The sequence below is a fragment of the Eucalyptus grandis genome, chromosome 8, assembly GCF_016545825.1.
Source record: "Eucalyptus grandis isolate ANBG69807.140 chromosome 8, ASM1654582v1, whole genome shotgun sequence".
Taxonomy (NCBI): Eukaryota; Viridiplantae; Streptophyta; class Magnoliopsida; order Myrtales; family Myrtaceae; genus Eucalyptus; species Eucalyptus grandis.
The window spans coordinates 55,427,445-55,444,193 of NC_052619.1; the positions used below are offsets into that span (position 1 = coordinate 55,427,445).

General features: G+C 40.0%; 1 protein-coding gene across 1 annotated transcript; it reads left to right on the forward strand.

Annotated features, from left to right (window-relative positions):
• Nucleotides 1-4,113: 4,113 nt before the first annotated feature.
• Nucleotides 4,114-15,764, forward strand: LOC104417507 (potassium transporter 19). Its single transcript, XM_039298980.1, is given in 8 exon segments — nucleotides 4,114-4,356; nucleotides 5,593-5,818; nucleotides 5,956-6,204; nucleotides 6,425-6,736; nucleotides 6,910-7,077; nucleotides 7,161-7,415; nucleotides 7,542-7,597; nucleotides 14,925-15,764. Coding segments are annotated over 8 exon segments (2,307 nt in total). The 5' UTR covers nucleotides 4,114-4,155.
• Nucleotides 15,765-16,749: the final 985 nt, after the last annotated feature.

The following is a 16,749-nucleotide window of genomic DNA, read 5'->3' on the forward strand; positions in this document are numbered from 1 at the left end:
GGTCATCGGCCCTCATCTGGCCGGTCGCCGATCATCCCAAGGCTAGCAATCGGCGACTTGAAGAAGAAGAAGAAGAAGAGAAAGAAAGGAAAAAAAGAAAAGAAGAAAAAAGAAAAAAGTAATAAATTTATTTAAAAATTAAAAGAAAATAATTTGGAGTAAAAATTTTGAGCACGCTACCAAACGCAATTCTATTCAGAGAATTGAAATTTTGAATAGTTATCAAATTGCTTAAGATACTTAGAAATTGTTCCTGGAAACAGAATAAAAAAGAATAATTTCTAATCAGAAATTGTTCCCGGGAACAGAAGCGTTACCAAACTCACCCTTAGTCTTCATTTTTTAGTGTCATTTGTTCCATTGAATTGGTGGGAAATTTCTTGATACTTGAATTTATGAATTTAAGGTGAGCTTGTGGATCTTTCGGGAGCAAAAGCTAAACAATTCATGTATATATGGCCAAGTTCTTCATTTTCGTCTGAACTATCTTTTATTAGATACGCAATAAAATACTCCATTGTATCATGATCCCAAACGTTATGTCAAATAAGATTTGAACTTGCGATATTAAACAACTCTAGATGAACAATCATAATGATTTTTATCGCTCGACCAACCCGTTCAACTCCTTGGGGATTAACTAGGAATATTAATGAATTTAATTCTCTTTTTACTAGCTACCTCTATTTTAACTTCCTATTTCGATTTTTCCAGTTATGCATTTTTAGCTCTTCTTCATTGATAGTGCTCTCTCGTTGTTTCTCTACTCTTGTTGTAAAATTAGCGGAAAAACCGAGATCCTCTAATTAAAACATCACGAAATCACCACAGATAAAACGAGGAATGGTAAAGGGCGCTAGATATTTACTTAATTTTTTCTTTTTATAGAAAATTGTATTTTTAATTATTTTTATTTTTTCTTTCCTTTCATTTTCTTTTTTCTTCTTCTTCAGCCAATCGTTGGCCATGGTGACGGCCGGTGATCGGCCTTAGGCAAGCTCAAACCTCGCCACAAGTTGGCGAGGCTTGAGCTTGTTAAATTCTATTGAGTCAAGTCGAGCCAGCCTTGGGCAAGGCTCCATCTTGTTAGATCTGGCAAGTTAGAGCTCACCCAAGGCTGGCAAGCTCGATCTCGCCAAATGGGCAAGGCCTTGGCCTTCCCAAATCAGCGAGCGAGGAGCTCATTGCCCTTCAGCAAGCTTGTCCCTCGCCTGTGGTCAATTGTTGGCCATTGCTGTGGCCAACAGTCAAATGGGGAAGAAGGAAAAAAAAGATATAAAAAATAAATAAAAAACAAAATTTATAAAAGATAAAAATAATTGAAAATTTGATTTAAAAAATATTTTTTGTAAGAACCATCATTTCATTAATCAAGGATCTAAGCCCGAGTGCTGATATCTCTCACAATATGGATCCGAGCTTGAGTATTGGGGAATAGAGTTTGAGCATTAGGGCTCAAGCTCGACCTTTATGGACATAGGCTCTGGTGCCAAGCAAAGGGCACGAGTATTAGGGGTTTGGGCTTGGCTTTGGTGGACTCGGGCATAGGCGCCAGGGGCCTAGGCTTGGAAGTCAAAGTCCTGAGCTAGCCCTAGTGGACCTAAGTTCGGTCTCGATGGGCTTGTTTCCAACCTTGATGGACCTAACTCGGGCATTGGAGACTTGGGAACTAGTGTTGCAATTTCTATGTTCAAACATAGTGTTTCAAATCCAAAAGCAAGTACCTAATCATATTTTAAAAATGTTTTCTAATTATTTTAAAAGAAAATCATTTTTCTGAGTTTAAGCATAGTTTTCTATCGAAAATATGTTCCATAGATTCATTTTCTTATGCAAATCGAGTGCCAAAAAATGAGAAAAATTATTTTTTATGAAACAGACTAAATCTTAAATTACTCTTAACTTAAAATGTTTACAAACAAACAACTCAACTTACGCTCAGGTGAAGGGTTCAAATCCCTCACTGGTTTAATCTCATTGGAAGGGGGAGGTGAGAGGTTCAAATCCTCACCTTCTCAGGGGGGATGGGGGTGGGGACGCATAAGCCCCAAAAGTGGGCTTTGACTCCCACGCCCTGCAAGAGGCAGGGCAAAAGTCTGAGAGTGAGTGTAGAGTAGGAATAGAGTATGACTGATAAAAAAATAAAATAAAAACTTACGCTCAGGGCACAAACTGAGCACGCACCAAGTTTCGCTTGAACTCTCTTCAATCGCCCTCTAAGTGCCACGCGTGCTGCTCTCTGACTTCTTCAGCCCAACAATTTTTGTGCGCCTCTTTATTTCGTCAGCCTCCGCTGGGACCATCTTTACTCGGTCAAAATTGGGTATTTATTCCACCAAATCAACACGCACATATTTTTATACCCTCCGGGAGATTCTTTGGAATACAAACTAATCTGGATCCTCCAGTCAGATCAGATTTCATACACAAGTTCGAACTCGAAATACAATAATAACAACTCTCATCGGATGTCTTCCCACATGCCTGTCGACGGGCGAGCCGTTGACTATCGGGCCTAGAAGTCCTTACTCTTTGCCTCCAATGAGATTAAACCAAGGCTAAATTTGTCATTCGCATATCTGTTAGACATTTTTCTTGGTTTCTTTTCTCAAACTACTCTAATAGGTCCTTTATTGATGTCTTATGTGACAACTCAAACTTGGGACAATACGGAGGGACGGACTAAGATCCCCTCGGCAGTATGCAGGCGAGACTAAGTGCATGTAACCTATCCCACATCGCGTATATACAGTTAGAGTGTATATATGCGTTTTCTTGGAGTACTATGGGCTACCCTAAGAAGAATAAAACTGTGAGGACTTAGTATCCAAAGATGTACAGTGGAAACCAGGGCGTAAGCTCACTAAAGGGTTACATCTTCAATGCCCAAAGCTGACTAAAGGGTGGCCTGAGCCACTAGGTTCGACTTTCTAGAGGTTGACGTCTAAACAATACAAGGCGACGACGAAAGTCTACTCTATGTTTAATGACAATTACGATAATGTGATCAATTCTAATAAAATGTTTTCTAAATCATTCATTCTCTACGAAATAAAGGGAGTTGAAATGTTCTAACAATTTTAGAACAATTGGCAGTGATCTCATAAAATTTTATGTGGTATTAGAGCTGGAGGTTCTAAGTTCGAATATTTCTAGGCCCTATTTATCTCTCCAATTAATTTTCCATGCTTAATACTAGATAAATGACAAGACCAAGTGTGAGGGGGACTGTTATAATATTTAAATAATAAACCACACGTGCATGCAGGGGAGTGCTATAATATTTAAATAATAAATATCATTTTCATATAGTAGTTTAAGTTTTTAAAATAGCCGGTAGTTGTTACACAAAATCTCACAATAATGACTTAATGGAGGAAGCTAGAGAAAGTTTTTTGACTGACGGGTTACCAATTTCTATCGGCACCAACCACAATTGGATGAACTCAGATTAAAAGTGGATGGAGGCCGTAATTTATAACCTCCAAATCAGAAAGATTGGTCGAAAGGCGGGTCTCTCTTAAAGTATCTCACAGGCTAATGCGTATTTTGAAAGTCAGAAGAGACCCCCATTACAAAAAAGTAGATAAATAGATTCGCGCGTTTTCAGGAGATAGATTACTGGGGGAGTGTTAAACCGAATGCTTTCCCAAGCTCGAGAGGGGATGTATCTGTTACCCAGATTTGAGATGTTCTGACGAGAGATACGTGAGGACGAATAGGCTGGTCTCTATGTGCAAACTAAACACTATCTCTCCTCAATTATTTCCTATTTGCAATAAGCATAACGACGTAAGAGAAGTGTAGTCTTCTCCCTCTTCTCGTTCTATTATTGGCTTTTTTTAGTGCGAGAAAGTTCGCCCATGGTTCTCTCTATAAAATCTCCTCTGCCTGGTCCACTCCAGAGCGGGAGAGGTTCTGTCACTTCCCTTCTTTCTGGCATGCAAGTAAATTTGCTTTCTCCTTTTCTGGTTTTCGCATGACGGGACGCATTATAAGTGCGATGCCATTGAAGTTTTGTTTCACCGTCGGTCAAATCCCTTGGTAGATCCTTTCGTGTTCTTTTCTTTTGAAGTGCTTGACTGTGTTTCACGTTTGAAGCAGGTGGTTTCGCTCCTCTTCATCTCTCTCTATCTCGTGTGCTGTGATTCTTGAATGGAGCGCGAGGGTATAGCAGAAGAAGAGAGGCGGAAGGTTGTCGAAGTGGACTCGCCTGACGGATATGATCGCCAGGATCAGGATCAAGACAATGATCGTGCAGAGGGAGAGGAGGAGTCAAGGAACATCAAGAAACTCGATTCGTTCGACGTAGAGATCGCCCGATTCAAGTCGGAATATGGCCATTCATCAAAACAGGTCAGTGTTTTTCCTGTTCCCTAAGTTTTTCTTTCACAAAAAGTACTCCGGTTGAAAAAAGAATTTCAAGTTACTACTTGAGATACTTAGTTCGAATAAAGTTCCTAGTTTTTTTTTTTTTGGCATGAACGTGTGACTAATAAAATATTTAAAAGTCGAAAGGAAACCAATTTTCGGTGAAATGGATTAATAGAAACGACAACCCTTTTTTTTTTTCCAGTTCCTTTCGTTACACGAGCTGATAAAGCTGCCTTTTAATTTAAATCAAGAAGGGATATGTTGTTTGGCATTATCATCCAAATTAGCTAAATGTAAAAATGGATAGGGGAGAAACGTAGAAATAAAAAAAGCGGATGGGTAATGGCTGTGGGCTTTACCATTATATATTAGCTGATTAGTAGAAATCTCCTTTCGCTAGCGTGGATATAAAAATATTGATCTATATATTCACAAATATTAAAGTATTGAAATTTTTAAGAAAAATTACCAAAAAAGTTCTAAGCCTATTGTAATTGTGTCATTTCAGTTATAAACTTTTTTTTTTGCCGATTCAGTTCTAAATATTATTATATTTGTTCCAATTCAGTTAATCCGATTGATGCTACCATGACAATTTTTTCAATATTTTTTTCTAACTTTTATTAAAAAAAATTACCCATAGTGGCCGGTTGGCCATTGGGGGAGGCTAGCCCCCGATCTGGGCGCAAGGCCATGGTTGCTTTGCCCACGTTGCAAGGGCCTCATAAGTTGTGGGCGAAGGTGGCCATGGCCTTGCCTTATGGAAAAAAAAAAAATAAAAGAAGAAAAGAAGAAAAAGAAAATGAAAATGAAAAAAAATAAACAATATAAAAATTTAAAAAATTATTGCGTAAGCGTTGACCGAATAGTTAGCGCCGGCTAACGTCCACATCAACGTCCGCCGACAAAATTGGTTGGATGAACTGAATTGGCATAAAAAAAAAGGTTTAGGATTGCATTAGCATAATTACAACAAGTTTGAGATTTTTTTGGTAATTTTTCAGAAATTGTTATAAGGCATAAAAATTGAAAAATTTTTATTAAGAAAATTTTTAATGTTTATCATTCTCTCGTATTGTTAGTTTACATCTTTCCTTTCCTATGTTTGTTCCTGGACTATCCATTATAACCAATTGAGAGTTCAACAAAATCGTAGCAAGAGTGAAGCTAAGGAAATGCTTTCATGAGAATGATTTGGTTACGCCTTTCTAAATGCAGAAATTGCCATGGGTGATGATACTGAAGTTTGCTATTCAGAGCATTGGGGTGGTGTATGGCGATTTAGGCACGTCGCCTCTCTATGTCATGCCAGGAATTTTTCCTCACGGTATAAAACATGAGGACGATATTCTCGGAGCGCTATCTTTGATTTTCTACTCGATCATCCTCATTTTCTTGGTCAAATATGTCTTCATTGTTCTATCGGCGAATGACGATGGTGATGGTGAGCAGTTTCCCCCTCACCATTTCACCACAAAATTCATTTGTCGTAGCAGGTCCTTTTTTATTTTATTTTTTCTCCCCTTTTTCTATACCAAATCTCATACTAATGTAATTAGATATTTGGCTACAACAATATAGGAGGGACATTTGCTTTGTACTCTCTAATGTGCCGTAATGCCAAGGTGAGCTTGACCCCTAACCAACAAGCCGAAGACAAGGAAGTCTCAAATTACCGACTTGAGGTGCCGAGCCGCCGCTTCCGGCGGGCCTCCACCATGAAATCATTTCTCGAGAATAGCGAAGCAGCCAAGTACTTGCTCTTATTTGTAACTATTTTGGGCACCGCCATGGTCATTGGAGATGGAATTCTTACACCATGCATATCCGGTAGTAATATTTTCATTAAAACTTTTTTTTTTTTTTTAAGAAAAGGATGCACCAATAGGATTCTAACTTTTCCCTTAATCTACAAAGGAAATGAGACAGCACATTCAATCGGTAGTATAAAACAACATTATTCATTGTCTCGGCTTATTTATTGATACAATTACTTCTCAGTTGAATTTCGATAGATGGTTCTAATCCTTTACTTCTTCTCTGGGGACAGTATTGTCGGCTGTTGGGGGAATACAAGAAGCTGCAAGTTCACTTGGAGAAAATCAAATCATGTGGATATCTGTGGTGATCTTGATCCTTCTGTTTCAAGTCCAAAGGTTTGGGACTCACAAAGTTGGATATAGTTTTGCCCCAATTCTCTCTATATGGTTCCTTGGTATCGGTCTAATTGGCATCTATAATATCGCGAAACATGACTCGGGAGTGATGAAAGCCGTCAATCCGCTCTACATCGTCCATTACTTCATGAGAAACAAAAAGGAAGCATGGATTTCTCTTGGAGGGGTGATTCTTTGCCTCACTGGTAATCCAAACATCTGAATCTTTTCATCGATTAATTATTATAACTGAAAACATATAGCTAAACATCATTTAAATGATTCATCTATTAGTTAATTCTCATTTCATTTTAACCAAGATATATAACTTCTTTTGAAGAATTAATTGTCGTTTTACTCTTTGAGCCTTTGATTATAGGTTCTGAAGCATTGTTTGCTGATCTGGGGCACTTTAATATCCTCTCAATTCAATTGAGTTCATGCCTAGTTGTCCTTCCTTCAATCATCCTCGCCTACTTTGGTCAAGCGGCATATCTCCGAAAGCACAGCGAAAATGTTGCTAACACTTTCTACAGCTCACTACCGAGTAAGCTTCCTCATGCTACTTCATCCGATGCATCATTTATCCTGTTGGGACATCCAGTGAATTTATCTAATGGTTTGATGCAGAATCGGTGTATTGGCCAATGTTTGTGATTGCGGTGTTGGCGGCGATAATAGCAAGTCAAGCCATGATATCAGCCACGTTTGCCATAGTTAAGCAGTCAGTCGCGCTCGGGTGCTTCCCAAACGTGAAGGTCGTGCACACTTCGCAAAAGCACGAGGGTCAGATTTACGTACCTGAGGTCAACACACTCCTCATGTTGGCCTGTGTTGGAGTCACTCTTGGCTTCAAAACCACATTGAAGTTGGGCAATGCTTATGGTAAGCAAAAAGGATCACACTATATACACACATTTAGCCCACTTACGCAAATTCCCTAATTGATTAACCTATTTAATTGGGATTATTGAAAGAAAAATTCACATTTATTTGGGAATCTCTACACAGGAATTGCGGTAGCATTTGTTTTCGCTATCACGTCCACATTCCTCGTTATCGTGATGGTCATGATTTGTGTTGGGAATTACTGATCCCCGAAATACCGGATCCGATACTAAATCGAACCCCTAAATCAATGCGGAAGACGAAGCCCAGGAAAAAACCACGCATCACCGATCGTAAAGCACACCACGGATTCGAGCGTACCTTGTTAGCCACAGATTAAACACCAAACGCCAATGGAGGAAGAGAATCCGGTCGAATCGATCCGATGAAGCCTTGAAGGGAAGAAATTGGAAGCCGTATGCCCTGCTGTCCTTTGGGAGAGAAAACGCGGGAGAGAAAACGTAATTCTGATTCAACGTGCATTCCTTTTCTCTCTCTCTCTCTTCCTTTTATACCTCCCTCTTTCCACGGGCCTTATTCCCGTGGGCCTGGGCTTTCGGGCCCAACTCTTGGCGGATGGGCCTTAAGCCCAAATCAAATAAAGCCTTCATTTCCCACTCGCACATGGTGGTCCAAAACCAACATGGGCGGACAGGCCCTACTCAGGCCCATCAGAGAATAATCCATCATAGACTCTCTCTTAACATGGTGGGCCGAACATAATCCTCTTTTCCTCTCTTCAACATTCATACCGGTGAATAATCCGTGCGACCAGCATACTTTGAGAGCTCGTTGCCATACATACATTAGGAATACATAGCAGCTCATAATGGGCATCACACTTGAGTAGATTTTGTATGCAGTACCCTAGATCGATCGATCACATTTATATCTCTCTTGATCTCTTTTAAACAATGATATATATATTGTATTCACAATTATGATTATCACAAAGACAGTCATAATTGGTTAACCGGTGAATACAAAACTATAATGTGATTCTCCAAAATCGATCTTCCTCTTTCCTTCAAACTCTCAATTTCAGTCCCGCTTGCTTTTCTAGAAATGCCCCATTAGATCGAATCAAACTCATGACCATTGGCAACATCCTAAGATAGCAAACACTAAATAAAAATCTTGAGAATAAGTAAGAGTCATGAGGGGACTAAGAAATTGAGGAACTTTCTTCCTCAAGAGTCTCACACGACATAAAAAGTTGAGATCAAACTTTTGCTACTCTTATTGGTCGTCTCATGCATACGTAGTATGAAATACGTATTACGGTATTAACTCCTTTCCCATGGAGCGTATGTCTACACCTTTCAATACCGTACAGATGATAGTTCAGACATACCCAATGTCTAACTTGAGTTCACGTATCTACTCATTTACAAAATTCATCGAACTCACATCCGCATCATAGACGAGATAAAGTAAAATATGTGGGTATTTTACTTTCGGACATAGTAAGTATCATGTCCTCATCTTAACACCCAGTTAAGGCGACATACGTGTTTTAAGCTTGAGCTCTCGATTATCACCCAGATAATAAGCTTAAAAACAGTCTCATCTCTATTTATCACACAGTAAATAGAGGCGATTACCCGTGTGAGTGGGCTAATCTCATCCGTCGACATATTTCTTCTAACTTAAAATAATGCACCGAGCATTAAGATGCATAAAGATCAAACAAAGATTCATAGGCATTAATGATGAAAACACAAATTCATCAAATGTGAACTCTTAGGGAAATTACAATATTCAGTACATCATCCTCTACGCAATCCTAGAGATTTCACATGGCCACAAACACATCTCTAAGTACCGGCTTTGTCATAGGATCTGCTACCATTCTATGCGTAGTATGTACTATAAGTTCACATCTTTCGTGCAATCATATCCATGACAAAATTATACTTGGTATCTATATGTTTGGTCTTGCCATGATATTTGGATCTTTAGTGTACACTTTTGCTGCTTGATTATCATAGTTAACTAATAACAAATCTGCAGCACTTCCAATAACACATAAATGATCCAATAATCTCTTAAGCCAAACATCTTCTTATACTGCTGCTGATAATACCACGAACTCAATTCCATCGTGGACAAGGCTATATACTTTTGTTTCTTACTGCTCCAACACATGGTGTCATTATTCGGTAAGAGAACAAACCTAGAGGTAGATTTCCTTTCATTTAAATCTCCTCCCAATCAACATCGAATAGCCTTAGAGTCGCGAGATCCTTTCTATAATAACTCAACATATAATCAGCAGTCCACTTTAGATACCTCAAAGTATTCACTTAACGGCTTTCCAACGTGCTTGACCTGGATTGGATTAGTATCTACTCACCATTCCAACTGCAAACATATGTCGGGTCTTGTACACATCATAGCGTACAACAAGCTTCTAACAGCACTAGCATAAGGAACATGTTTCATTTGTTCCTTCTCTTGTGGAGTCCTTGGACAAATCTATGGCTCAATCCTTCACCTTTTGCAATAGGAGCGTCAATGGGTTTACAATCCCATATCATTCAATTCAAAATTTGGAAGACAATCAACTTTTGACAGTATTGACTAGCTCCATATTGCTTCCGGCAATTAGTATATCATCAACATATAATGATATGATCACAAATTGATCCTTGGATCTTTTGATATATACACAATGATCCTCATCTATCATTGTAAAGTCATATGCCATTATGGCATTATGAAAACGTATATATCATTGTCTTGACGACTGCTTAAGGCCATATATCGACCCCCAAAGTCGACATACCTTTTCTTCTTGGCCTTTCACTATGAAACCAACAGGTTGTTCCATATATATTTCATCCTCTAATTCTCCATTGAGGAAAGCAGTCTTTACATCCATTTGATGTAACTCAAGATCCATACTAAACACTATTGCCGTAACTATGCGAATCAAGGCAAATCTTACTATAGGAGAAAAATATCTTCATAATCAATTCCTTCCTATTGATTATACCCTTCGCCACAAGGCGAGCCTTATGCCTTTCAATCGAGCCATCAGCCTTTCGCTTTTCTTTGAGAACTCACTTGTTCCCAATGGCTTTGCGTCCTTTTGGAAGATCAACCGAGACTTGGTTTGATTTCATTGACTCCATTTTCCTCTTTCATTGCATAAATCCATTTCTCCTTACTAGGGCAATTTAGAGCCTCATTAATATTTCTTGGCTCATCCTCATCTTGCGGAGCAACCATAAAAGTTTCCCTTTCAATGTCAAAACATCGACGGGGAATACTTTGGCGACTTGTTCACCGTATGGGAGATTGTACACTTAGCACATCATTCCCCATTATGCTCCCACTTGGATTAGGTAATGATGATGTCGTCACATCAGGTGGTTGCAATTGAGAATGAGTTGAATTCAATTCATCACATCTTATATTACTCCCACTTGGATGAACTCCATTAATATCATAATCTTAATCCAAGGTTTCAAATAGGAAGTAATCTTCCCTATTTCGCTCTTCTTAGGAAATTCATCCACTAAGAATGTGACATCCTGTGATTCAAATTCAGTTATTCTCCCACTTTCCTGCTCACTTACGAACACATACCCTTTTGAGTGTTCGGAGTATCTCATTAAAATACTCTACTTTTATATGGGACTCAATTTCCCAAACTTGTGAGAGGACATATGAGTATAGACAGCATAACCCCATGGCTTAAGTAAACTTAAGTCCGGTTTTCTACATATCCATAACTCATATGGAGTGAAACTAACTGATTTGGAAGGCACCCGGTTAAGTATTTAGGCAGCGATTAACAACACATCACTCCATAAAAGTGATATGTAAGTTAGCATACGCCATCATGGACCTAACCATTTCTAGTAGGGTTCTGTTTCTTCTCTCGCAACACCATTTTGTTGAGGAGTATATGGAATAGACAACTGTCTTTCTATTCCTTTTTCATCACATAATTTTCTGAACTCATCGATAAATATTCTCGACCTCGATCGGATCTCAATACTTTTATTTTCTTGTCTAATTGATTTTCAACCAAGTTCATAAACCTTTTGAAACAACTTATGCTTCAGTTTTATGAGAAATCAAATAGACACATCCGAATCGAGTATAATCATCTATTAAGAGTGATGAAGTAAACAGTCCCATGCCTTCCTCTCACATTCATTGAACCACAATCGTCATAATGGATTAAATGCAGAGGAACGTTAGCTCTTTTACCTTTTCCAAATGGTTTCTTTGTCGTTTTCCCTTCTAGGCAATGCTTACATATGGACAAATCAACTTATTCAATATTGCCCAACAAGCCCTCTTTGGCTAGTCTTTTCATATGTTGTTGGCCAATATGACCAAGTCAAGCATGCCACACATTCACATCATTATCATATAAGATAGAAGACGTGAAACAAGGGGATAACATATATTGACATCACCATAGTCAACATTTAGTACAATAAAACCATCTAGAAAGTGACCACTATTATAGTAGTTTGTATCCAAATACAAATCTACAGCTCTATTATGGAAGTTCATATTAAAACCAAGCTTAACCAACAGCAAAAAGACACCTAAATTTCGACGAATCTCCAGAGCATTTAGAACATCATGTAGGAACAAGTTGCGTCTACCACACATGTTCAGTTGGCAGGTGCCAATCCCTATTTAACTTCAGCTCTGGAGTTGTTTTCCACATAGATCCACTCTTTTGGGTTCCGGTTGGTATTCGTCGAATTCCACGAAGGATCCTTTATCCTTCGCTAGATCGTCTATTGCTCCCGATCTACAGTCCACAAAGGATTGGATTCAGCCAATAATTCAGAACTTGACACATAATCAAAAGTTCTCAAATGTACAAGAGGTGTTTACTTTCTTTGGCTCACGACAGACGCGAGCATAGTGACTTTTCTTGTCACTATTGTAACACCTCACCCTTGACATTTTCTTAACTTGAGGACGTTTTCCTCTCTTGTGTTGGTTAACTCTTGATTTCTTGCAATAAAGACTTGATCCTTTGCATTCCCACATATTGAACGAATCAATACGCTTGCGCTTAGAGCTCAAAACCCTTTATGAGCTAGAACCAGCATTGCAAATATCTATTCTCAGCTCACATGCCATTAAGCGGTCCTCTACCAGCTCAAGGTGGCGCACAAAGCATTCTCAAGATCTTCCATAACATGGTCAAGAGTTTCTAGTGCTTCTTGCTTTTCCAGCACATATTGAATCTTCATATTCAATATTTCACAATTGTAGCCGTTCATATCAGCAATTACATTCTTAGTTGCTGAACTATCGTTCAACACATCGACATACATGCACGAATAATTAATGCCTATCAATTATACATCTTTATTTGCATAGACCCATCATATTAATGAATAATTTCAAGTAAGGCTTCAGAATCAAAAGGTCACTACGTTTCCAATCATCCTCCAAAAATCCTAACTTAAAACTATCATTAATATGATTGTCATATGCAAAATCAATTCTATGAAGTTACAAAACTTCTATAACTACCCACAGCTAACTACCCACAAGAATCAGCAGAATAATGAAAGCAAATATTATCTAACATTTAATATAATAACAATGCTTTCACATAATACAACTATACATTACACCGAGCAATATATACAAAAAAAAAATATCAACTTGGAAAGAGATATTTACATCCATAAAACATCTCATAATTAATCTAAGAAATAATTAGGGAATGTCCCTTCTAATCTATCAGCCAAAACATCTGAGAAAACTGAAGGTACATTTGCCAACCATGGAAAAACTTTTGGAGAGCTCTTATGTCGCCACCAAGGCGCATTCACTCGCGCCACGTAGCGCACAATCTAAGGGTTGAAGTTTTGGCCAACTCAATCCTATAGTACTCTCTTACAAAAGCTTCCACCAACCTCCTATAACCCGGACCACGTTGACCTCCCATAGCCGATCTAACACTGCTTGCCATTCAGGTGGAAGAGTGTTCAACAAAGCCGGCACCTTCTCAAAATCCGGCATAAGATAACCATTATTGATGATTTCCGTATCATCTGATTGACCTTGACCATATGTGATACTAAATCACCATCAAGCCACCGAAAATCAGCTAACTCTTTCATCAGCCTTTTCAGTCTAGCTCTTCCTTCGTCCGTTCTCGAGATTGCAGGTATCCGTGCATTACGCATCATAAATTCCCGCAACAAATGCGTAACTAAAATGGATCACTTATAATTCATAATAAACAAAATGGAAAATACATAAATTTCCATGATTCATGCAACAAATGCAGAATAAAAATGGATTACCTACAACCCACACAGACATAATTGAAAAAGAAACAAATTCCTTTTTTTTTTTTTTTTTTTTTTCGGGTCAACGGTCGGTCAACGGTCAACGGTCAAGTCAACGGTCAACGGTCGTCGGTCAACGGTCAACGGGTCAACGGTCGCGCGGGTCGGACCGATCGCGACGGTCGAACCGGTCGGACCGGACGGGCCGGTCGGACCGCTCGCACGGACCCACCGCACGTGCCTCGCGCGTGCGGGAATGACGTCACGCGCACGTCATCCGACACGTGCGGGCGCGTGCCTTCGCTCGGTCGTCGGGTCGGGTCGGCCGCGGGTCGGGTCGCGCCGGCCAACCGCGTCATCGATGACGTCAGCCGGCCGGTTTCGGCCGTTGGGTGACATCATGCTTGGCGTCGCCGCACGCGTCGGTCCGTGGACCGGCGCGTGCCGGCTTCGTCGGCCGCCGGCGGCGCCCGCCCGATTCGCCACCGGCGCGTGTTCCACACGCGCCCGGGCGAACCAGCGCCTCCGGTGCGTGGCGCCCACGCGCAGCGCCTTCCGGCCGCGCGTGTGGGCGCGTGCGTCTCCCGGCGGCGCTCGACATACCGCGACTCGTCTCGACGCCCCCTTTCTCCCCTGTTCCATCGATTTTGATTTTGACATACGAAAACATGTAAAAATGGCCGAAGAGCGCTCGGGTGTCCGGATTTGTCGCCCGATCCGTACGGCCGAAAACATTTTTGCGAAAAATCAATCAAAAACATCAAAAACAGATCGAGAAAACGTGAACTAGGGCTCTGATACCAATGTTGGGAATTACCGATCCCGAAATACCGGATCCGATACTAAATCGAACCCCTAAATCAATGCGGAAGACGAAGCCCGGGAAAAACCACGCATCACCGATCGTAAAGCACACCACGGATTCGAGCGTACCTTATTAGTCACAGATTAAACACCAAACGCCAATGGAGGAAGAGAATCCGGTCGAATCGATCCGATGAAGCCTTGAAGGGAAGAAATTGGAAGCCGTATGCCTACTGTCCTTTTGGGAGAGAAAACGCGCGGGAGAGAAAACGTAATTCTGATTCAACGTGCATTCCTTTCTCTCTCTCTCTCTCTTCCCTTTTATACCTCCCTCTTTCCACGGGCCTTATTCCCGTGGGCCGGGCTTTCTGGGCCCAACTTTGGCGGATGGGCCTTAAGCCCAAATCAAATAAAGCCTTCAATTTGGAAGACCAACATACTCCTCGTTATCCTCTATGTCCTCACCATCGGGCTCGTAGAGTGCGTGTTTCTAAGCTCAGTCCTCTACAAATTCTTGGATGGGGGTTACGTCCCACTCCTCTTCGCTGCCGTGATGATGACCATTATGTTGCTATGGAATTACGGATATCGAAAGAAGTATCAGTTTGAGGTTGAGAACAAGGTATCAAGAGAAGCACTTGTCACGATCATGTCAAACACGATCCACCGGGCCCCCGGGGTCGCCCTATTCTACACCGAGCTTGTCCATGGCATTTCCCCAATATTCACTCAATATGTCGCCAATGTACCGGCATTGCACTCAGTCCTTGTCTTCGTCTCAATCAAGTGACTACCCATAAGCAACGTGCTCCTCGGGGAGCGGTTCTTCTTTCGACGGGTGGAGCCGCAGGTGTCGGGCATGTACCGGTGCGTTGTGAGATACGGATATCGAGATGCAAAAATAGAGCCACAATTCTTCGAGAAGGTCTTGATTGACCAATGGGAGGATTTCATTCAAAACAACGCACCCTACGCCGACGAGCGAGGTGAGGCCAGTGACCATGGAATCGCAATGATCAATGAAGAGGGAGTGCAAAGAGAGATTGGATTGGTGGATGAAGCAATCAAGATTGGAGGGATCATGTATCTAATGGGACAGAGTGAGGTGAAAGCTTCGAGGGGTTCAGGCTTTGCTAAAAGGTTTGCAATCAATTGCTTGTACAACTGGTTGAAGAGGTGCGTGAGGCAGCCAGAGGACGTGTTCAACGTTCCCCACAAGAGGCTGCTCAAAGTAGGGATCACTTATGAAATCTAATGGAAATGTCCATGATATAGTTGAAGTTTGAAATGTATATTTGGTTGTTTGCTTTGTCCTCCTAGAGACTATTTAAGCAAAGTTCGTGAATTACTCAGGTTGTCTCCTTTGTACTTTTAGAGACTATTCAAGCAAAGTTTGCATTACTTTATGAAACTCTTCGTGGTAAATATGGTTAAGAGTGTTTAATCATATATTTTGTAGATTTGTTCTTCAACACACATTTGGTTTAGCCATACAGTCGGTATTGATTGCAACTTACATTTATTTGATGAAGTTAGGCAACATATGCGTGCTGAATGTAAGTAGCTTTTGAGAAGGGCTTGACAGAAATTGGATGTAGAAGACCACAGCTACGTCATCAAGCTTCCATTATCTGCTTGAGTTGGTGCTTGGTATAAATTTCTCGTTTAAACACATTATAGTTCTTCCGAACTTGGCAAGAACTACTATAATTTTGCCTAGTTCCTCCTTAATTAGTGAACCGTATGGTCAAGTAGCTTCCCAATACTTTGACGTCATTTCAAACTTATGACAAATATATTAACCCATATTAAGATGATATATACACTGATATATGATGTAAGGATGTTTTACAAAGTACTTATCTCCAATGCTGATATTTAAGATATATGTACTACGATGGCTTCATTAATGACTAGAGGAGTTGCAAGATAGCTATATATTAATTCTTTCGATTTTTGCTCTTTTTAAAAAGTATTATCTCATTAATCAACTTCATTAATTAGAGGAATCAATCTAATGATATACAAATTGGATTTTGTTAAAAAGTACGTATGTATTCTATTAAGCAACTGACTAGTAAAAGTTACAACTTACAGTGCACTAACTTTTTACCGTGAGATGTGTAATTGATAATAAGCAATTCAATGTCAACTTGTTAAATATATAAATATGAGTCAATTTATTGCATTTATACGAAAACCGAATTCTGAGTGCCATTGAATATGACCAAATAAGGGTA